The 24791-nt window shown below is 40.6% G+C and overlaps 1 protein-coding gene across 3 annotated transcripts in view; it reads right to left on the reverse strand.

Moving 5' to 3' along the window:
- Positions 1–24: 24 nt before the first annotated feature.
- The window catches only part of zdhhc5b (zinc finger DHHC-type palmitoyltransferase 5b), a 35249-nt gene continuing 10482 nt past the window's right edge, over positions 25–24791 (reverse strand). Inside the window, exons 2-12 of one of the 3 annotated variants that reach the window (XR_004563426.1) lie at positions 18597–20018; positions 18288–18409; positions 17704–17861; positions 13951–14123; positions 13652–13754; positions 11828–11919; positions 11446–11578; positions 10510–10618; positions 10223–10335; positions 2094–3111; positions 25–1718 (exon numbers count right to left, since the gene is read on the reverse strand). Coding sequence is in view for 2 of the 3 variants with exons in the window: in XM_034181032.1 (XP_034036923.1) it covers positions 1613–1718; positions 2171–3111; positions 10223–10335; positions 10510–10618; positions 11446–11578; positions 11828–11919; positions 13652–13754; positions 13951–14123; positions 17704–17861; positions 18288–18409; positions 18597–18745 (2199 nt within the window). In the remaining variant the exon portion in view is untranslated. The remainder of the gene's footprint in view (positions 1719–2093; positions 3112–10222; positions 10336–10509; positions 10619–11445; positions 11579–11827; positions 11920–13651; positions 13755–13950; positions 14124–17703; positions 17862–18287; positions 18410–18596; positions 20019–24791) is intronic. The other 2 variants (XM_034181033.1, XM_034181032.1) reach the window with 2 other exon arrangements.

The raw sequence follows: 24791 nt of genomic DNA on the forward strand, positions 1-24791 counted from the left end.
CAATTGCATTGGGCACTGATGATATTCATTGGTGTGCTATGCACTTTTTATTGTATTTTTTTTACCCTAACGTGCACTACATTCAGCCATCTTTAACAATCTATTCTTGAAATTGCTGTGGAGATTTGGGGTAATCCCCAATCCTTATAACACACGCATACACACCTCCCTTTCTCTGAACAGTTTCTTTCGCAACATGGCTGTGAATGTCAACTATACCTTTAAAGACATATTTATATATGTATATATATTTTAAAAAGTGTGCCTATGAAATTCTTTAAGTAATTCATTAGAATTAACAAAAAATATAACCGTCTCAAGGCAAAAACCAATCTGTTTGTAAACCACTCTCTAATTAAATATATGTTTAGTGGTATGATACAGCATCTGAACTTTCATTTGTGAGTATTTCTCAAAAAATATCCATCTGCTTGTTCTCGAAATTAAGCCTGACCATATTTTAATGGAGTGACTGGTACAGACTGCTTTGATATGTCCAGAACTACAAGGTTGTGTTGTCTGCTGGAAATAAATAAGCCCTTCTGTTGCTGCCCCCCACCCCCCTTGTTTTTTCTTTTTTGGCTGGCCATCCGTTAAAGGTGCTGCTAGCTTCTAGACTGACAAAATATAAAAGAAAAACGAAATAATCAAAATGATATCCAATGAGCTTAAAGCTATGAACAGATTTTGCATAATGTCGAGCTTAAGCATTAAAAGCGTTCATTCCACAAAGATGCTTGTGTTGTAACCATGTTTTTTTTTTTAATTCTTTGTGGCTTTCACACTTTAGCTCAATTCTTCCACCACCTCCCACACCCGAAGAGTCATCACTCTCCCTGGACGCTGATCCCAGTGAGAGCTTGAGAGTGGCTGATGCAGCCATCAATTATAAACAAGCAACTGACTTGGAATAAGTTCCATGAAAAATATACACAGTACATCTGCCACCCTTACCCAAGGTCACCTACAATACCTGACAGTTTGACCAAATCTGTAAGATCTTATACATTTATATAAAACAATATTTAAAAAAATGTTTATAAAAGTAAAATGATACTGTGTCTGTGACAGTTCCCCATTCTCTTAACTGATACAGTCTCTATGGTACAAGCAGAAGAGTGACATTTCTCCACTGATCAACAGTCCTGGAACGTTTGAAGCATCACGCCCACTGGATAAAATGCCGTCCATTCTTTAACCGCTGGACACCACTGTCAATACCGTGTGTGCTCATATACCAAAGTCAAACAGCAAACCATTACGCACACTATAAACATTTCTGTACCCGGCTGTTGTCGGCCTATGGCTTCCAAAAGTAGGTAAATGGAGATAAAAAAAAAAAATGATCCTGTGAAACAGTGAACCAGTGTCCCCAGTTAGTCTTTGAGACTTAAAAGGCTGGCAGAAGAATGACCAATTGAATCATGATGATAAAGTGAGTACCAGACAGTCCTGTTCCAACGGTTTGGTGCAGCAGAGGAGTCATCAGAGAAGTCATCGTCCAGGAGCACAGAGACATGAATGATTACCAGCTTAGGAGACAAGTGGAAGTCCTCCAGTGATTTCATCATTAACTTTCCCAGTCAAAGTCCATGAAGGTTGTCTGACACACTCAAACAGATATCTCATAAGTGGTCCCTCCAACACCTGTCACCTTCTTCACACCGCCCCCTGGTTTGGATGTACTGTTATTGGCGAAGATGGGGCGAGCGTTGGATCTGAGTGGGCAGCCACCAGGAAGGTAGATAAAAGGATAGGGACAGAAGACAAAGGGACATGGAGGTGAGTGGTACTGTTTACAAACAAAATCAACAACAACAAAAAACCTAATCACCAAATGTTTCTCCACCATGGAGCTTGTAAGGCATTTGTAAACTCTAAAGGTTTCCAGGACAGAGGTGAACAGTTGCATGCATAGGCAGGCTTTTACAGCTAAACACCAGCTGGCATGCTTTTAACACTTAAACCACACCACAAAGTCAGCAGAGTAAAACAGTAATCAAGCAAATTCAACAAAAGCATCCAAATGTTAAAGACTACAAAGCAAAGACTGACAAAAAAAAAAGCTGTTAGAAGGAAAAATGAAGACTCACACAAATCAGGAAGAGGAGGATTAACAGGAAAAGAAGAAGGAGCAGGCTGACGGACCTGGAGACCGATCACTACTCACTGTGGAGCCTGTTGCCCTCCTCCAGCTTCTCCCCCTCCCAGCACAGTACCAACCCCTGTGGCTCGAAGCTTGTGCTGGGACCCTGCCTCCCCGGTCAAAGTTTGGAATTTCCCGAGCGAGAGGCCACGAGGTGGCGGGGAGACAGGGGGCTCTGGTAAATGAGCCCTGGGGGAACAGGATGATGAGGAAAGGGCACGAGGGGCTCGGGAAGAAGAGTCCTGCTTTTGCTGGAACAAGTGATGAGTCTCAGGAAGCCCAGGGGGGGAGGAAGGTGGACTGACCGCACGCAGGTATGCCCTATGGGGGGAGGAGAAAGTGGTAGAGCCCTGAAGCAGCTTCCCCTCCCTCTGCTGAGCGATTTGAGCTGAGAGGAAGGGTGACGTGTAGCCCTGCAGGGGGGCAGTGGGCGAGAGCGCCTCAGGCTGACCTCTCAGAGGCAATGCCGTCCCTGAGGGAAACGGAACGCGAGGCTTCTGTGGCGACAGCTCATGAGTGGCTGACTCAAAGTCTGGGCTCTCAGATGGCGTCAACAGACTGTCGTAAGACAGGCTGCCGTTTTGAGGGGTCTGATTGGCTAGGCTTTTGTAACTGGTGTCTGTTGTGCCTTCTGATTGAAGCGTGGCCAGCGGGTTATGTGCTGTGTGCGCAGAGCGCATGCTGGAGGAGTGGGACCCACCAGTGGACAGAACCAGGGAGGAGGGGTAGGAGGTATAGGAGCGCCCAGATAGGGAATATCCCGACATGCCCCCCGAGAGTAAACCAGCAGTCCCACCAGGGCCTCCAGGGCCCTCACCCCTCTCCCCTCCCCCTCTGCGCACCCCTACACCTCCCCCCACCATGGTAGCCCCATCCAGGCTGCTGGGCTCGGAGCGGTAGCTATGCTGTCGGCTGGACTGGAGAATGGAGGGTGATGGAGAGTCAAGGCTCTCTCCGCGGATCATCTGAGGAGAGCAGGAACAGACAAAAAGCAGAGGAGGCGTAGACAGAGAGGTGAATGGGAGAGGTGCGACAAAAACAGACAAGAGCGAAGAGAAGAAAACGGAAAAGCACCTTGTTACCTCAGAAATACAAACCAGAGATAAACTTTCAACAGAATGGAACCAACACAAAACTGGTGAGGAAAAAGTGGATGCTTGATCAGTGCTCTACATCATCATTGCACTATTGGATTGGAAACACTGACTGGCTTCAACAAGCACTGACACTGGATGTCGAAGACTGTCTATTAAAAAGAACAAAAAGAAGGAAGGAAACAAAAGGAAATTTGTGCAAAAACAGACATGAAACATTGCAGTCAATGTAGTCTCAGGGGAAAGGAAAGTTTCACTCAAGCACACCAAAGACAGCCAAAGAGATGCACAAACATATAACACCAGCTGAGACTTACTGATCAACCGATGGCCACTGAATGATCAATTTCAAGTAAGAACAAAAGAGGGGCACGATATTAACCACAAAGAAATTAAGAGTTGGAAGGCATAAGTGATACTCTGCAAAACATTCAAGGGAACATAAAACTAACCAATTTCAAGTTATCCCCAAGTTTTGTTTTTTTTTTTTATTGCATGTGTTAGTGGGGAAAAAACCCCATGTAAAAATCAACATCTCCAGAGGGTGTGTCAATATTAAAAAGAAACTAATATATTTACATGCCCCAGTTTACTGCTGTGATCATTTTGAATGGTCCAATCACGTAAAACATGAGTCTGAATCCCTATTCAGAGAGGAATAGTTTAACATGGAGAGATAGGGTAAGACAATTATTGTTTTTTAGTCATTTTTATCCAGTTCAAATGCACATTTTCAGTAATTTTTACTGACTGCACTTTCCCGTGATGGTAAAGATTCCTGAGCCTTTAACCTTCTGTAAAACGATCTGTAGAAATGGCCTCAGAATACATTAATCCTAACCAAATAAGATCAGTAATACTTTCGGGAAAAGGAGTTTTCTGCTGTTCATCTCAAGTGTGGAAGTGTTTTAAGAGGCATTCTGAATACTATCATAGTGCCAGCAGCAGAAATTTTAGATTCATGCTTGAGTTTTTCTTTATATAGGATTTCTATATTAATCTATTCACATATCACAGCTACAAAGTCATATGGTCAGGGCCTCACCTCTACATTCCTTCAATGTGTGTCTTTGGACCAACTGCTCTGCTTATGGGGCAGAGTGCACTGTTAATAGGCTGCGAGCCTCTGCATGCACATTAAAAATTAAGCCACAAAGTCAGAGGGATAGGACACGCATGATTTGTATGGTAAGTGCTGGGCCCACCAGCTTTGTGGCAGGTGGGCCCAACATGGTCTGTGCCCATTTGGCAATGAACACAGACCTCTCCATACAGCCACCACAGAGAAAAATAAAATTTAAGTCAACAGATAAGACAGAAGCTGGATGATAGAAAGTGAAAATAGAAATAACTCCAATATAGTAATTTACTTCCTTTCTTTTAATTAAGGGTGACGGCGGTGCATCAGGCAGTTATTGAGCGGTCACTCCCATCTCCGTCATTTATGCTAAGCTGTCTTCCTGTGAGAAAAAAAATCAGACAGAAATACTACGGATGTCCTGTGGTGAAGTTACATTTCTCCACCTCCTCATATAAATTTCATCCCATCTGAATAGGACTAAATCTACGCTAAACTGAAAAATGTCGATGACGTTAAAACCCATCCTCAGTCACAGATTCAATTTTGGGAAAATATACTCAACAAAAATATAAACGCAACACTTTTGATTTTGAACTCAAAGATCTAAAACTTTTTCCACATACACAATATCACCATTTCCCTCAAATATTGTTCACAAACCAGTCTAAATCTGTGATAGTGAGCACTTCTCCTTTGCTGAGATAATCCATCCCACCTCACAGGTGTGCCATATCAAGATGCTGATTAGACACCATGATTAGTGCACAGGTGTGCCTTAGACTGCCCACAATAAAAGGCCACTCTGAAAGGTGCAGTTTTATCACACAGCACAATGCCACAGATGTCGCAAGATTTGAGGGAGCGTGCAATTGGCATGCTGACAGCAGGAATGTCAACCAGAGCTGTTGCTCGTGTATTGAATGTTCATGTCTCTACCATAAGCCATCTCCAAAGGCGTTTCAGACAATTTGGCAGTACATCCAACCAGCCTCACAACCGCAGACCACGTGTAACCACACCAGCCCAGGACCTCCACATCCAGCATGTTCACCTCCAAGATTGTCTGAGACCAGCCACTCGGACAGCTGCTGAAACAATCGGTTTGCATAACCAAAGAATTTCTGCACAAACTGTCAGAAACCGTCTCAGGGAAGCTCATCTGCATGCTCATCGTCCTCATCGGGGTCTCGACCTGACTCCAGTTCATCGTCGTAACCGACTTGAGTGGGCAAATGCTCACATTCGCTGGCGTTTGGCACGTTGGAGAGGTGTTCTCTTCAACTCTATGCGAAGGAGATGTGTTGCACTGCATGAGGCAAATGGTGGTCACACCAGATACTGACTGGTATCCCCCCCCCAATAAAACAAAACTGCACCTTTCAGAGTGGCCTTTTATTGTGGACAGTCTAAGGCACACCTGTGCACTAATCATGGTGTCTAATCAGCATCTTGGTATGGCACATCTGTGAGGTGGGATGGATTATCTCAGCAAAGGAGAAGTGCTCACTATCACAGATTTAGACTGGTTTGTGAACAATATTTGAGGGAAATGGTGATATTGTGTAAGTGGAATAAGTTTTAGATTGTTGAGTTCATCTCATACAAAATGGGAGCAAAACCAAAAGTGATGCGTTTATATTTTTGTTGAGTGTATGTATCCGCAAAAAATGTAAACAGAAATCAGGCAAATCTCTTCTGTCAGCTGACAGATTCACAAAGGTTCAGAAAGATTCACAAAGCTTTTAGAGAGTGTCCAATTCATCTGTCAATTGTTTTTTTCCCCTGCAAATTTATATATATATATATATATATATATATATATATATATATATATATAAAAACAACAACAGCGACTAAGAAATCACATGTACGTAAGTATTCACAGCCTTTGCCATGAAGCTCAAAATTGAGCTCAGGTGCATCATGTTTCCACTGATCATGCTTGTCATGACTCTACAGCTGGATTGGACTCCACTTGTGGTGAATTCAGTTGATTGGTCATGATTTTGAAAGGCGCACATCTGTCTACATATAAAGCCCAGCCAGAGCCCAGACCTGAATCTAATTGAACATCTCTGAAGTGATCTGAAAATGGCTGTGCACCGACACTCCCCATATAACCTGATGGAGCTTGAGAGGTGCTGCAAAGAGGAATGGGCAAAACTGCCCAAAGATAGGTGCACCAAGCTTGTGGCATCATATTCAAGGAGATTTGAGGCTGTAATTGCTGCCAAAGGTGCAACAACAAAGTACTGAGCAAAGGGTATGAATACCTATGTACATGTGATTTCTTCGTTTTTAATAAAGTCCCCCCCAAAAAACTCACATTCACCCCGATGTCAGGGTGCTGCCATACAAGGCGCTCACTACACACCGGGAGCAATAGGGGATTAAAGGCCTTGCCCAAGGGCCCTTAGTGATTTTCCAGTCAGGCGGGGATTTGAACCCATGATCTTCTGGTCTCAAGCCCTATTGTAATTCATTATTATCAGGTTGTCCTAAAAGTTCCCTGAAAAGCCTTCAGTTAATTCAAAATGCTGCAGCTAGAGTACTGACGGGGACTAGAAGGAGAGAGCATATCTCACCCATATTGGCCTCTCTTCATTGGCTTCCTGTTAATTCTAGAATAGAATTTAAAATTCTTCTTCTTACTTATAAGGTTTTGAATAATCAGGTCCCATCTTATCTTAGGGACCTCATAGTACCATATCACCCCAATAGAGCGCTTCGCTCTCAGACTGCAGGCTTACTTGTAGTTCCTAGGGTTTGTAAGAGTAGAATGGGAGGCAGAGCCTTCAGCTTTCAGGCTCCTCTCCTGTGGAACCAGCTCCCAGTTCGGATCAGGGAGACAGACACCCTCTCTACTTTTAAGATTAGGCTTAAAACTTTCCTTTTTGCTAAAGCTTATAGTTAGGGCTGGATCAGGTGACCCTGAACCATCCCTTAGTTATGCTGCTATAGACTTAGACTGTTTCTTTCTCTTTTTGCTCTGTATGCACCGCTCTGCATTTAATCATTAGTGATTGATCTCTGCTCCCCTCCACAGCATGTCTTTTTCCTGGTTCTCTCCCTCAGCCCCAACCAGTCCCAGCAGAAGAATGCCCCTCCCTGAGCCTGGTTCTGCTGGAGGTTTCTTCCTGTTAAAAGGGAGTTTTTTCCTTCCCACTGTCGCCAAGTGCTTGCTCACAGGGGGTCGTTTTGACCTTTGGGGTTTTTACGTAATTATTGTATGGCCTTGCCTTACAATATAAAGCGCCTTGGGGCAACTGTTTGTTGTGATTTGGTGCTATATAAATAAAATTGAATTGAATTGAATGACAGCCAATCACAGTAGAGCTGTACCTTAACGTCAGTGGTTGGTCTCTCCAAGATCGCTTCGTTTGCATGTTTATATACATGTTTCACGTATATTATGTAAAAGCTAGCGAGAAATAAAAACTGAAAATGCAGTTTTTGTAACCTCATAATACCTCTGGAGTCATTTACAAGACAATTTGCAGGCGTTAGCGTGCACGCTAACTTTCACTAACTCAAAGCTAACTTCCTATGGTTAAATTTGTCTCATTAATACCTACAAATGCACAGAGGGTGATCTACAAATATTCCTTGATTTGCACAATCTACAAATATTCCTTGATTTGCACAACTTCCACTCTTAAAACGTAAATATTGTTCATGATTGATTGATTGAGGGCAGGGGTGGTGGCCAAGTGGTTAATGCGTTTGGTTTTAGTTCGGAAGGTTCTGGGTTCAAATCCCACCCCTGCCACATTTCTCCATGTAATGTGGAGTTGCGTCAGGAAGGGCATCCGGCGTAAAACCTGTGCCAAATCAACATGCAGATCCACCTTGGATTTGCTGTGGCGACCCCGAGTGCAAACAAGGGAGCAGCCGAAGGGACTTACTATTGATTGATTGAGGGGCTTTATTGAACATGTACAAACTGTAAGTAAAACAATAGCATCTCAATAACTAAACAACTGCCAATTATAAAGAACACAATGCGCATAAGGCCGAGGATAATTTAGCATTGCATTATTTATTTTAAGTTTGATAATTACAGTCCATAGGTTGAAAAACAGATATCTCAAAGTATTGGAATATTTAATTTCAAATTTGTGTAAAGTACCATGAATCTATGGGGTATTGTCAAGAGGAAGAAGAGAAACACCAGACCCAACAATGCAGATGAGCTCAAGGGTCCTATCAAAGCCACCGGGGCATCCACAAAGACCCCAGCAATGCCACACCGCACTGATGCAATAATTCATGCAAAAGGAGCCACAACAAAGTACTGAGTGCATAACTGAACGTACTTTGCAGAAGTTCAACATTTCTGTATTATAAATCCTTTTTTAAATGACCTTATGAAATATTCTAATATTCCAAGACACATATTTTCTACTTTTTACAGCTGTACACATAATTATCAATGTGCAGGGATGGTGTCCAAGCGGTTAGCGAGCCTGTTTCCCAAACACCACTTTTGCCTATTCTCCATGTAATGTCGAGTTGTGTTAGGAAGGGCATCCGGCGTAAAACGTGTCAATTCAGCATGCAAATCAACCTTGGATTTGCTACAGCGACCTTGAGTTAACAACAAGGGACAAGCCGAAGGGACTTACTTACTAGGCCTAATTACACACATTATCAAAATTGAAAATAAAACAACACTTGAAACATTTTAGTTTATATGTAATGAGTCTAGAATATATAAAATTTTTACTTTCTGAAATACTGAACAAAAAGTACTGAGCTTTTTCACGGTATTCAAATTTTTTCAGATGCAAATGTTGTGTCTTTGTGTTGTGTCAATTCATGTATTTATGGTTTAAGTGAAAAAAATCTGCATCATCTCCTTAGTGTTTCAGAATTTAATAGAGCAACGCCACAGAAAGTGAGACTGTACTGTGAAGTTTTAGGGTAACTTTTCAGTCCAGCACAACAATTCAGCCTCTCAGTATTTATTTATTTTTTTGGGATCTTGATGCAATCCTGAAAACTGGACCCTGCTGTCTGAATAATCCCCCTTCTCCCTTATTTAAGCAGACATTTCTTATATCCTGGCAGGTAAAAAAAAAGAAAAAGAAAAGAAAAAGAAGAAACAAGAGTGCTCTGAGAGCACAATATCACTCACTGGAAAATGCTGCTCTGGTACAAGTGCTACATTCTGATAACATTTCAAGATATGTGATAGTTGATTTCAGAATGCAGATACCAACACAAGAAACTGGTAGTGTCTAGATTTGTAAATTAAGGGTCATAACTCTGCCAAACTCTGTCAATCTTGTACAATATTACAATATGCATATTACCAACCTATAACAAGGAATTGTATCAAGTTTCCTAAAATTCTTACTAAAAATGTGAGAGGAGTTTATTTCAGAATGTAGGCACCCACTGATGAAACTGACAAGAGTCCAGATTTGTTAATCAAGGGCCATCACTCTGGTAAATCAGGCCCAACTTGAACGATGTGATAATATGCATATTACCAGCCTATAACGAGGACTTGTACTGGGTTTCATGAAATTCCTCCTACAAATGTGAGAAGAGTTGATTTCAGAAAGCTTATACCCTTTTTGGGAAGGAGGGATGGACAGGAATTGCCACATTATCCGCCTTCGTGCCTTTGGCCAGCGGGAGATTAAAAACAAAACCAGGATGGGACAAGTTTTCTTTCTTGCTCATTTAGTCATTAAAATATAATGCAGTAACTTGACTGGACTATTCTGGTATATCTCATTTTGGATTCGAGTAAAACAGAAACTCTACAAGTGGAAATATAAAATCTCAGCTATTGCTGGGTAACGTTTGTGGCAAATGAAACAAGTTCATTGTGGGATCAAGGCTAAAATGTTTGTTTAATAGCCAGTTATACTGTGACCTCTGTGAATTCACATGCACCTTGTTAGGATGTGCGACGCCAGTGTGATTCCTTCCTGGACTGCTGTAGGTCGGTCGATACTTGTACATTGATGGAGTGGGAGGAGCTTCAGTCAACAAGCCGCTCTCTAATGGGTAAGAAACCAAAACTCACATTTGAATGATGCATGTGTGTGGAGAGAAAATAAACAGTCAGCTACGTACAGATGTAAAATCCTTAAAACACCTGGTCTGCTTGACAGTGCTCAACAATCAAACCAGGTGAAATCTACATCTTGTGTTCAATAGTGCGCATTTCTCACCCTCCGTGTCAGCACGAGGAAAGCCAGGGTAGCGAAGTTCCAGTTTAGGGGGAGGTGGAGGCTCTGCATCTGCTGACTGGCTCTCCATCTGATCTAAACTGCTCTTTGACTGATGTGAGACACACAGAGAAGGAATGCATACAGTTTCACAGTGCTGCATTGCCTCTAATGTGGCTGTGATTTCTGTTGATCTTTTTCAGAGCAAAAAACAATCCAGTCTGTTTTTTCAAAATTCCAAGTGATACACTTGTGCTCTTTTCTTGTAGAAATCATATTTGGCTAAACATATTGTGCAAACTCTGACATGCTTCTTAAACCAATATTATCAACAATAATGGATCAGGACTAAAACCTCAAGACACAAAAACAGCTTCTTTCCGTCCGCAGCTAGACTTATGCCAGACACCCCCACTTACCATGCCCCCCTCCCCCCCAAAAAGCGCAGACTGAAAGGTACTATACATCTATGTGCCTGCACAGCCCCATTCCACTATATTTGACAGTAAACATAGTTTTGCCCATTTGTTTCTTTCTGTTTGACTCCTTTACTTCTTCCAGAAGTATTTTTTTTCCTTTTCTTTTATTGTTGTTTATGGACAAATGACACCAGATCAAATTCCTTGTATGCCAGAACTTACTTGGCAATAAATTTTGACATGAAAATATGGCTCTCACATTTTTGAAAATTGCACTAATCATGTCAGCATTTAAAAAAAAAACAAAAAAACCCTTTCATTATTCTTGTTTTCCTCAGAACATGTTAACCCCTTCCACCACAAAATCCATCACTAATGAGAAGTGTAGATAACAATATCCTCTATAAAATATTCACATAAATATAGTTACATATATTAACATTCACGGTAACTGAACAACATGCTCATATGACATTCCATGAATCAGTGACTGTGCGTGCCCAGATACACCATGACATACTCTGATGCTGTGTCGGTCATTCTGGATGCCGTTGTCCAGGACTTTGGCTTCGAGTTGTGACTCGGTGAGAGGCGGCCTAAGAAACGGTGGCTGTACTTCCATTGCCTGCGGTCTCCGCCACCGGCCCATGTATCTGAACCAGATACACACATGCATTTTCTAACTGGTTCTGATAAGTATGACCAATAATATTTAAAATATTTTTTTTCAAAACCACAAGTGACACACATAAGGCTTGTTATGTTCATTAGACTGAACACACAAAACTGAGAACAATAAAATGACTGGAGCGTAATGGAAATGAGGGTGATGAAAAACTATATTATGAAGCAGAATCTAGATGGGGGCATTAACAGAGGAGTGTAGTGAGAGGAAGGCTCACCTAGGTGCCTGTGAGCTACACAGCACACGTGTAATATTCCTCCAGCAGCCGTTGGTGAAAGGGTTAACGCCACCCCGAAACTTCCCTGTCACCTAGGAGGAAGAGAACAGAAAAATTGACAATAACAATGACAAGGTACTTTTTCCAGCTCACTATAATATTTAAAAGCAACAGAGGAACAGTCTTACAATTCAGTTTTTGATGTGATGTACACAAACTGAAAGGCAATGCTTGAACATTTTAGATATACTACCATGGTTAAAACCATCCCGGCAAAAACACAAAATGTCTAAAATAGGAAAACATTTTTCTAAAAATACATAATCACACAAGAATACTTACATATCTTAACAAAACTGTGACAACCAAGGTAATGTACAACAGCACAGTTAGACCCATATGTATGGGATATATGGGAACTCTATACTTTTCCGATATGTGGCAAAGACATAATATGACAAAATATTATTGCTGAAAATGTATTAAAATGTCCAAAAGTGTAGTGTGTAAAGGTACAACGACACGACCATGTCTTTAATTCACGCACTAGCACGCCCATCGTTTGCGACGATCCCACCTGCTGTGATCCCAGCTGGACGCTGTTCTTTGTTCAACTGCCCCCTGCCACGCACTCTGCGCTGGACGCTGTGTATATAAAATAATTATTTTGTGGCGGATTAATCATTTTCTCTGCAAATTGGCCAGTGAAAACGACTCTAATCACTCCCTGAATCACAGGAGGCTTCAGCTGGTGCCGTTGGTGCGCGCGCGGGCCTAACAAGCTGGATAAAGCATTTTCAGCTGTCTAAAAAGATATTTGTCATGTTTACATTGTTATGGCTTGGTAAAACAGTTGTGTTCTTTCCTTCTTGTGTGCAGCTGTTAACGTATGTTTATGAGAGATTTAACTTCTTGTTATATTTGTTCAGACGAGCTGTGCTCTGATGCGATCCGCTGACGTCACCACTCACTCTGTTCACTTCTTTACTCCACTTGACGAGCTGCACATCATGTTAGTGCTTAGATCATGCCACGTAGCACTACATTTGTGCGCGAAAGATTTTTTTGAACATTTAAAAATTCTCTGTGTGCAATAGCACACACCGGTGCCCCTCTCACGTTCAGTCTGCACCTGTTAAAGACGAGTTTACTCTCCAGCACAACACAGGTCATGCTTGTGCAAGAATCAAAGAAATGCTCGAGTCAATGCACCTTTAGTTTGTCACACCTACTCCACAAGAGGTGTCAAAAGCGATCTCTTTCACTGTATTCAGGGAGGCTACTTTAAAAGGTGTGAAAACTAAAACTGGCTCTGACTGACACCTACTTTAAAAGAGATGTGATCCCTTGATGTAGGTATACGCATGGGCTAGAGTTGACAACAAAAACCACTTGGTTATGCATAACAGACACCAGCTGTTATCATCATTGAGGATTACAATTTTCAGTTTGTGCGTTCTCAGAAACCATAGTTGCAGAAAATCAGATTGGAATGTTTGTAATTGTGATTGCATTACTTCATATATGTATTAGATTAGATAGAACTTCATTAAAACCCTTGGGAAGACTCCCTCTGGGAAATTGAGAATATCATATCATATATATATATATATATATATATATATATATATATATATATATATACACACACATACATACATACACACACACACACACATCATTCTAAAACAAGTGTTACCAATTTTTGCCAGATTTAGATGGACAATTCTGGCTAAAACTGATTTTAGAAAGGTTTTTGCCAGCATAGTGATAAAAACAAGTTTTAGACCATGCAAAACACAACCCTGCCAAAAAAATATGTACCTGTTCATTTGTGGTCCTTCCGCGGGCCACCAGTACAATGTGGAACCCAGTTAGACCAGCTACTGGGACAAAGAACAGACCAGCTACACACATCACAGCCATACTGAGATGACATGGTCAAGAAGCATACAACAACAAAAACTAAACTAAAACAGCAGGATAAACACAATATTTGTAAAAAAAAAAAAAAAAAAAAAAAAATCTCAAAAGAATAACAGGCAAGCTGATCTTCAGGTTCTACATTCTGTGTCCTGCATTTTTTCTGACTGCAGTGTGCCAAACTCCTAAGTGAAGGATACGTAACAGCAGAATGTGGGGTGTCCAGCTGTTGGCGGTGGTGCAGTACATAAACCAAGCCAAAGCCAAACACATTCACAATGTGGGTGGTGAGCGACAGCAGGAAGAGGAAGAAATAGCGATAATTTCTCCGTCCAATGCAGTTGTTCACCCAAGGACAATGGTGGTCAAAATCCTAAAAAGGTTAAAAGGACAAGATCCAAACAGCAGTGAACAATTGTGGGATATTGTTGTTAATGTTAATGCATTAACGAATATAATCAAGTCCACACAATTTTTCTTGCCCGTTCTCATAACACAGCTTAAAGCTAAGGTCACATTAGCTACAAGCGATGGCAAGCAACAGAGGCAAAGCAACAACTTGCCATTTATTTTCAGAGCGGGCATTTTGCAGTGGCAAGAGACAACAGTCACTATGCCACCAGCTAGGCAAGCCAAAATAGACCTGAAGTTTATTTTATGCAAATACAGGGTGACCCAAAAAAAAAAAAAAAACAAAAAAAAAAAAACTCAGAGAAACTGTAATAAATTCTACAAAGGTCGACTGAAACTGCAGTCTGTGTACAATCATTCCCCAAAGTTTTAGTCATGTTCTTTCAAAATTATGCTCCAAATAGTATGATTTGTTGGCGAAATAGGCCTCCAGGAAAAATGTCTTTTCCTTGGTTGACCAAGACATGTTGGGGAAGACCATTGTTCCAATCATCTGGATCTTTGTAAGATTTATTAGTTTTTATGGGTTCTGGGATTTTTTTATTCACCCTGTACTAAGCGACGTGACATAGCGCCTGCCAAACTCAGTAAATAGGCAGCGTTACATCGGCTGGTTGTTGAACAAATTTGTCCAAGATAGCAGAAGACACTTCAAAACAACTGCGTTTCTGTATAAATCTGTCATCTGTTTCTCATATACTGTGTAAAAGGTAGCGAGAAATGAACACCTCTAAATGTAAAAATGCTATTTTTAACGAGATAACACATCTGTAGTAGGCATGTGAATCTCATCACTGACAACGATTCGATACGCACCTTGATACACTACCAACAATATGATACATATGGCGATAAACGACCACACGACGCGATTCACCCCATTCCCAATTTGATGCAATTTGATATTTATTTGATGGCAATTCAATTCCTCACAATGTGATACAATGTGATTTGATGTGATACAATTAGGGATGGGTATCGATAGTGGTGGCCAAGTGGTTAAAGCGCTTGGTTTCAGTGCAGAAGGTTCCGGGTTCAAATCCCACCCCTGCCACACTTCTCCATGTAATGTGGAGTTGCGTCAGGAAGGGCATCTGGCGTAAAACCTGTGCCAATTCAACATGGCAGATCCACCTTGGATTTGCTGTGGCGACCCTGAGTGCAAAACAAGGGAGAAGCCGAAGGGACGTATTATTATTATTGATATTTTATCGATAGATGCCATTATCGATTACGCTTATCGATCCAATTCTTTATCGACTCCCTTATCAATACCTCTTGTGAATTTTCTGTGTACTAAGAGTAGGCTTTACAGGTTTTCTACATCAACAACATTTTATTAAAGTAAATAAATATGAAATTGGTCACTGGATCCTTGATCTCTGGACATAAATAAAAACCAATAGTCTGTACATGGTTACTGGATCCTTGATGTACATGGTGGATCCTAGATTTCTGGACATAAATGGAAATAAAATCTGTAGTTTTTGTCAAAAGAATTTCCTTTCAGATATTGACACAAATTAACCCCATAGACTCTGAGCAGATATCTTACAGCTGGCTGCGCTGCACATCAGGATGTAATTCAAAAAAAAAGAAAAAAAAGAAAAGGAGGACATCTCGTTTTGGGGGGAAAAACCCCGGTTTGGTCGGTTGTAGTTCTATTATTTGTATTATAACATTTGGAAAGAGGTGTCATTTGATTTAAAAGGGTGATTCGCTCTGAAGTTCTTAATTCCGGTCGAAATCTTTGGAACTGCACACTTAGTCCCACAAAACAGAGGATATTATTATTATTATTATTTCCTTTACCCGATGGGCAACTTCAGTTTACACACCAGCTGGTGCTCACACCAGTGGACTTGTCGCATCTGAAAACCAGCAAAGCAGAGAACCAGTGAACAGCGGGTCGAAGCGCTGCTTCAAGCAGACCCGCTGCAGTCTGCAATCAACGTAGAGAAATAATCATTTTCTCGGTAAGTTAATTTTTTATTTCTTTATTAAAACCACCCAAACTGGGGAAAATAACATCTACGCAAACAAGAATAAAATGCAACAATAAAAAACTACAACAATTAAAAGAACTGAGTAAATTGCTGAGTAAACTCAGCAGACCAAGGTTTTACAAAATTATCATGAAATAAAAAATATCTTCAAGAATCAGTGATGCCATTATGCTGAAATTCAATAGATAATTTCCTAAATTTATAAAAACAATCCAATGGCTTATAACCCTGCGACATAAATTTATCTAGTAGTGTGTTCTTAATGATCTCACCGTTTAAAATATGTGAAAGGAATCTAGACTGGATTTGTTACAGAGGATATCTAATAGACAAGGTGCTATAACATCAACCACTGTAGGAATTTGTAATGTGTTTAGCAAATGTGAATGATGGCCCGTTTACTTAGACCCATAACATTTTTAACTGTGCTACCCTAGGCAGATTTTAATAAAGCAATGTCAGACCTACATAGAGGGATGTAGTAGCATACAACTGTGGGACAACAAACACTTTCCCATAGATATGATTTTACAGAAGTATGTAGGCCTGGGTATTGAAATCCAACTGATGCCAACTTATACATACTCCTTTTGATAAACACCCTCAAAAACAACGGCCGCTCAGGTGTCCCGAACAGTCTGTGGTGCATTCATTGTGCCTCGGACAAAAATTGATGCAAGCAGGCAGTGAGCGATGCAACACGATTCAACCCGTCAATTGAATAGATGTACACTGAATGAATCATTGCGCACGTTTGATACCGATTTGTATCGATTAATCTCCACATGCCTAGTCTGTAGTGATTTATAAGACATCTTACGGCGATGTAGCATGCATGCCATAGGAATGCCCATTAAGCTACAAAGCAAACTGTGTGCTGATGTCATTTGTAGCTAATGTGACCGTAGAATAGCAGAGGATGCAACCACAGTAGGTGGAGCACTCAAGTCTCACAAAACAAAGCATGGCCATAACAAGTACAAGTAGACATTTTTTAAATTCCATATTTATTTTGTGTTGAAGTTTGGGCTAGAACCTAGTAGACTCAGAGAAAGCAGTTGGTGGCTACATAATTTTTCCCATCCAGATATAACAGTACAAGCAATATTATGATTTTTCATGTTTCTGTATATATTCTTTTCATTTATTTAAAAATATATAGAGAGATTTTTTTAATCCAATTTATCTTCTCTGTTTTTATAGCCTTAAAAAATGAAAGTGAAAGCTATGGATGTGAAAGGAAGGGCGTGCTATCTGAAAAGCACATCATGCAGTTACACAGTTAAGATGTGGGTAAATAATTTTAACTCATACTTCAGTAACTCCTTAATATACAATATATCAACGTTCAGATGGCTAACCCATAGGCTCCGATCACAGTCCCCTTTAATTTTATTAAAAATGAACACAACTTCTTAATCTTTGCGTAGTTCTTTGTCACAAAACTAGATAGCAAGCAGGAGCCAAGTCACAAATTCTTTTTTTTTTTCATATGAAGTTAAAGCACCAATTAAGGGTAGCATAAGCTACATTTACCTCCACACAGTTGTCGCAGACTGAGCAGTGTGAACAGCGCGGTGGCCGGTAGAAGCGGCAGGTTGAGCACCATTTCATGCGCACCTGGATGCCTTTGATCTCCACAGTCTTATAAAGAGGAGCACGGAAATCATCCTCTTTATCCTCATCCTCCTCCGCTAAATACAGAAACACACATACCAAAAAAATTGTACTTTCATCAAGATCAGCTCATTCTTCTTCCCTATGCTGTCTTAATTTTAGGTAAACATTTTAAGTTCATGGGTCCTGGATGGCAGCCACCCAGGCAGACAACTGGTCCATCCACACTTCTCGAAAGCAACCATCTATCTACTGTGGCCAGGTGAAATGTGGCTGTCCCCATGACCTTTTCCAACTACTAGAATCGACAACATTCGGGTACCTATGTGCTGGTCCATGCACAGAGAAACGCACCACATGACCAAAATGCTGAAGCAGACACTCCCTCACAGTGCTAGTCAACTTTCTTTTTTATTTTTTTTTATTATAAATTGATGTTTCTTTTATCAACTACTGTCTTATTGTATTCATAAAGTATGGTTAATATATTCTTGTGCGCTTACCTCTGGGGAAGACTCCTGGGTCCATGAACGTGGCCATACAAAAGTTGGCAAGGGTGAAGAGAAAGATCACAGTAATGTAGATGGGAATGACAGACGATAAATACTCTGACAACCATGGACACCTGGAATAACAAAAAAAAAAGCCACCTTTGCATCTTGGGAGGTTTTAATGGTAGGTTTTTTTCCCCCCTACCAATTTAGTAAAGCATTACTAGCAGCATCAGCTGTTTCCACAAGAACCATAGCAAACAACATCTGCGTGTTATCTGAATGCATGTTTAAAAGATTAACACATCAGAAGACACTTACGTGAAGCAGAAGAAGAGGGTGGTTGATCCAACAAGGAAAGTTGTGGCTGCAGCAACAGGCACATAACGGTTGGGACGAAATGCGCGGGGAGGAGCAGAAGCTGGGCCACCCGCTCCTCCCCCAACCCCCCCACCACTGAAGCCCGGCATCAGAGTGCGAGATGGAAGGAAGACAGAGAGGTAGAAATCTACACTCTACCTACTGCAAATGTGCTGTCCAAGTCAAAAAGGTGAATATGGCCTTTGTTTGAGAGGAGAGTCCATGGCAGCAGTCTGAAAAAGAAAAATCAATTCTACACAAAGCAGCAACTGCCGTAGATCAGAGAATGGTGGATTCTCTTTGTATATACTGTTTATCTCACAATGCTCATATAGTCACTGAAAAAAATATATGTATCTATAAACTTTTTAAATACAGCTCTACTTTCATGTGTACAGATTGGTGTAAATATCTGATCACTTGTGCATAATTTTAATAGAAGCCCTAAAGTAAAATGATGCAAGAACACTATGATACAAAAATAAGTGATTGTGTGAAATTTGTAAATATTTCAACATGGCTTTAATGTAAATATTTGGTGCAAAAATTAAACTAAACTTAAACTACTATGTGGCACCAGTGCAACTTTTACATAATTTGCAAATCTGCAAAAGTACAGATGCAAATGGCTAAAATCATTTCAAACTAAAGTTTCTTTTACTTTTCAAACTCTGTGTGTGTCAGTTCAGAATAAAGGTCTCTGACAAAATGACCATTAAATGAAAAAAAGAGAAAAAAAAGAGGTAGTGGCTAGATAACTATCAAGACCAGAAGCACTAGAGTTGAACAGGAAAAGGATTGAAGACAGCGGCAGCAGATAGATGACTTCTATGATTGTCCCAAGAGGGCTTGTTTAGGCACTGGGTGCAAGAGACTTAGGATTGCAACAAGAACTGTTCCAGCGTTTCAAATACAGTCAGCAGGGGAGAACACCGAAACAAACAAAAATCACAAAATCACTTTTACACCAGTGGCTAAAAGCAGCTCATGAAACAAAATTCCTGCCAGAATTTACTTTAAAAAAATGTTGCCGCTACACAAGAAGTATTAAGGCTAACCTTTTGCACAAAAAGTTTAGTTAGCCAAGTAAATCTCCCCTATAATGTTGTGATCCCCTGCTTCAGTCTTTACATCAATATGGGTACAGAATCAGCTCATTCCAAAAATAAGTCCCATGTATGTCACCAATGTGTCACCACACTTGGCCAGGCCAGGATGCAGACACCTCTTCCACCTCCAAATTCTCTGCAGATAGAGCTCCTTTCCCATTCTGCATCTCTCAAGCAAAGCCACGCACAGTGCTGTCAAGTAAAACACACATGTCCTTTGTTGTCCTCTTGGTTATCGTTCCTGCAGTTTCTGTAGATCAAATGTAGAATGTCCCTAGAACGAAAACAAAACACAACAGTTAGGTTGAAAAAATTAAATAAAATAAAAAATGGCATAACACTGACAAAACAAAAACATTTATGATTAATGGTCAGACTAAAAATTAAATTCTTCATGAGTTAATAAATACAAGCGAATGTTTCACAACCATCAGGCTGTCTGTCATAAAAAGTTTGTTATTCTGTATATAATAAAGTAGGTTGCCAGCAAGTCTCACTGACATATTTATGTCTTTTTAGCTTTAAAAATTAAATAAGGATACAAGGGTTATCTGAAATGTATACATACATATTAGAACTGGAGGTCTTGGTGAAATTCTATTGTACCTGCATTAATGGTAAATGTCCGCCATGTGGCAGTATTACTTCTTTTCAATAACCTCGAGTATTCCAAGTGGTTAATGCGCTTGGTTTCAGTTCAGAAGGTTCCGGGTTCAAATCCCACCCCTGCCACATCTCTCCATGTAACGTGGAGTTGCGTCAGGAAGGGCATCCGGCGTAAAACCTGTGCCAATTCAACATGCAGATCCACCTTGGATTTGCTGTGGCGACCCCGAGTGCAAACAAGGGAGCAGCTGAAGGGACTTACTTTTACATTGGCTGCTGCCAGATGACAAACCTGTTGCGTATAGTAGTAGAGGTCCCAATCAAGGTAATTTTTTTTTTTTATTGTGTGTGTTTCTCTGATTAGAGTAATTTAATACTGAGTATCTGCTAATACAGAGTCTCAGTCTGATGCCTTTATTTTCCTAGATCATATACTTGCACAAAGCACTGGAAGAACATTTAAGTAAATCCAATGTATATACTTGATCATTTAACAGCTTTGCAATCCATATACAAGTACTTACATGTTTGATAATTAGAAAAATTTGTTTGTTTGATTTTTAAAAGCTAAAGAGAGACAATAGACTGTTGTTACACTGTTTGATGCATGTGCACTAAGTACGCCGCAAGTCGCTCATGTAGAACGCTGTGGGGTGCAGCGCCTTTTAATGAGGACATGCAGGCTCCATGTAAATACAGAGAAATGACTGAATCTATGGATCACACTGCAACAAATGTCCATAACTTGCCCAAAAAAAGGTGGAAAACGTCCCTTAAATGTGTCCCAGATGTGACAATCAGAACGATAAGATGATATTTAATAGAGACAGCTGTAATCCTGTACACACTGTGTGCACATTCAATCATCCAATATTACAACAATAAAAATAGCTTGTGTGAAACAATAATGTCTTAACTGAAACGTGCTTTGCACAAATGACAGCTGTGTTTGGGAGAAAAGAAAGAAAAAGCGGACTTTTCAATGTTCTGAGGAAGATTGCAGATCATTATAAAAATGCAACGTTCCACTCATTCATCAAAAACATTCAAGCATACTGCTCGCTACAGTCATCATGAGAAAAAAAACAAAAAAAAAAAAAACAACTCAAGCATTGATGCTTTGGTGATGCAATGTGACTCACAAACCATTGAAAAACCCCCCAGCAGTCTAAGTCTATAGCAGCATAACTAAGGGATGGTTCAGGGTCACCTGATCCAGCCCTAACTATAAGCTTTTTCAAATAGGAAAGTTTTAAGCTTAATCTTAAAAGTAGAGAGGGTGTCTGTCTCCCTAATCCAAATTGGGAGCTGGTTCCAGAAAAGAGGAGCCTGAAAGCTGAAGGCTCTGCCTCCCATTCTACTCTTACAAACCCTAGGAACTACAAGTAAGCCTGCAGTCTGAGAGCGAAGTGCTCTATTGGGGTGATATGGTACTATGAGGTCCCTAAGATAAGATGGGACCTGATTATTCAAAACCTTATAAGTAAGAAGAAGAATTTTAAATTCTATTCTGGAATTAACAGGGAGCCAATGAAGAGAAGCCAATATGGGTGAGATATGCTCTCTCCTTCTAGTCCCTGTCAGTACTCTAGCTGCAGCATTTTGAATTAACTGAAGGCTTTTCAGGGAACTTTTAGGACAACCTGATAATAATGAATTACAACAGTCCAGCCTAGAAGAAATAAATGCATGAATTAGCTTTTCAGCATCACTCTGAGACAAGACCTTTCTAATTTTAGAGATATTGCGCAAATGCAAAAAAGCAGTCCTACATATTTGCTTAATATGTGCATTGAAGGACATATCCTGATCAAAAATGACTCCAAGATTTCTCACAGTATTACTGGAGGTCAGAGTAATGCCATCCAGAGTAAGGATATGGTTAGACACCATGTTTCTAAGATTTGTGGGGCCAAGTACAATAACTTCAGTTTTATCTGAATTTAAAAGCAGGAAATTAGAGGTCATCTATGTCTTTATGCCTGAAAGGCATAAAGACAAATCACAACAGAGTTGCCTCAAAGTGCTTCACACAGGTAAGGTTTAACCTTACCAACCCCCAGAGCAACAGTGGTAAGGAAAAACTCCCTCTGAGGAAGAAACCTCAATCAGACCAGACTCAAAGGGGTGACCCTCTGCTTGGGCCATGCTACAAACATAAATTACAGAACAATTCACGGACGAATATACAAGAAATGCTATTGGCGCACAGGACAGGAGGATCGCCAACACGAGTACAACTCCCATCTCTGGATGGAGCTGCACCTTAAACAGAGAGAAAAAACAGAATCAGGCATCAGAAAGACAAAAAAAAAAGATACTGTACAATTTTCCAGCATTAAACAACAAGAAAAACAGAGAAATACTAAGGTGATTGCCGGCCACTAGCCCTAAACATCACTAAAAGACCCAGAATTTAGGTAAAGTTGAGGCCACAGTCCGCTCCAATTAGTAATAAATGAATTAAAAGAGTAAAAAGCATAAAACAAAAGTGTACCAGTATGCTAGCCATATGAAAGGGAAAATAAGTGCATCTTAAGTCTGGACTTGAAAATCTCCACAGAATCTGACTGTTTTATTGACGCAGGGAGATCATTCCACAGAACAGGGGCACGATAAGAGAAAGCTCTGTGACCTGCAGACTTCTTATTCACCTTAGGGACACAAAGTAGTCCTGCACCCTGAGAACGTAAAGCCCGGGCCGGTACGTAAGGTTTGATTAGGTCAGCTAGGTAGGGAGGTGCCAGTCCATGAATAATTTTATAGGTTAGTAGCAGAACCTTAAAATCTGATCTCACTGGGACAGGAAGCCAGTGAAGGGATGCCAAAATGGGTGTAAAGTGGTCGAACTTTCTGCTTCGTGTCAAAAGTCTGGCTGCAGCATTTTGAACCAATTGGAGACCCCTAATGCTAGACTGTGGTAAACCAGAAAATAGAACATTGCAGTAGTCCAATCTAGAAGAGATAAATGCATGGATCAGGGTCTCAGCATCAGCCATAGACAGGATGGGAGGAATCTTCGCTATATTTTGCAGGTGGAAGAAAGCAGTCCTAGTAATATTTCTAATGTGGAGGCCAAAGGACAATGAGGGATCAAAAATTACCCCAAGGTTCCTCACTTTGTCAGTGTGATGTATGACACACGAGCCGAGGCTGAGCGTTAACTGGTCAAATTGATGCCGATGTCTCACTGGACCAAGAACCATCATTTCAGTCTTATCAGAGTTTAAAAGTAGGAAGTTTCTAGACATCCAACTTCTCACTGCTGCAAGGCAATCCTCTAAGGATTTCATGTGAACGAGATTACCAGCAGTTATAGGCATGTATAACTGAGTATCATCTGCATAGCAGTGAAAGGTAATCCCAAAATGCCGCAATATGTGCCCAAGGGGTGCTATATAAAGGGAGAAAAGCAGGGGGCCTAAGACAGACCCCTGTGGAACCCCAAATTTCATGTCACTAAGGTTAGAGGTAGTGTTACTGTACAAAACACAGTGAGAACGACTGGTCAAGTATGACGTCAGCCATGCAAGGGCACTCCCAGTAATCCCAAAATGATTTTCCAGCCTATCAAGTAGAATATGATGATCCACTGTATCAAATGTAGCACTGAGATCTAACAGTAACAGAACCGTAGTGGTGTCCGAATCCACTGTAAGCAGAAGATCATTCACCACTTTAGTGAGAGCCGTCTCTGTGGAATGATATTTTCTAAAAGCAGACTGCAGTGGCTCAAAGAGATTATTCTCAGTAAGATTGTCTACAAGCTGCCGTGACACCACTTTTTCCAGAATTTTAGAGAAAAATTATAGATTTGATATCGGCCGATAGTTTGTCAATACCCTAGGGTCAAGATTAGGTTTCTTAAGTAATGGTTTAATCACTGCAGACTTGAAACATTTAGGAACAGATCCAGAAGCTAAAGAAAGATTAATCATTTCCAGCACAATCGGCCCAAGAGTGGACCACAGTTTTGTTGGTATAGGATCAAATAAACAGGTTGTGCTTTTTGTTGATATTACGAGTTTTGTCAGTATGCCTAATGAATGGTAAATGGTAAATGGACTGCATTTATATAGCGCTTTTCCATCTGCATCAGACGCTCAAAGCGCTTTACAATTATGCCTCACATTCACCTTCATAGTGAGATACTATCAAATTCTGTAAATCTAGGTAATACCTCAGTAGTGGCGCCCACCTCAATAGCTGGGTGTAGTGGCTGGGTTAAGGCATGCCAGGATATGTTTAACCTGAGGTCTTCTATTTTCTTCACAAAGTAATCGAGGAAATGTTGTGCTGTAAAAGGAGAGCGAACTACAGGTGGTTGTCCATGCATTAGTGTTGCCACCGTGACGAACAAGAACTTTGAGTTATGCTTGTTTTTGTTGATCAAATTAGAGTAGTAAGTCTGCTTTGTAGCCAGTAATGCATGCTTATAGTT

The sequence above is a fragment of the Thalassophryne amazonica genome, chromosome 11 (assembly GCF_902500255.1).
Source record: "Thalassophryne amazonica chromosome 11, fThaAma1.1, whole genome shotgun sequence".
Classification (NCBI taxonomy): Eukaryota; Metazoa; Chordata; class Actinopteri; order Batrachoidiformes; family Batrachoididae; genus Thalassophryne; species Thalassophryne amazonica.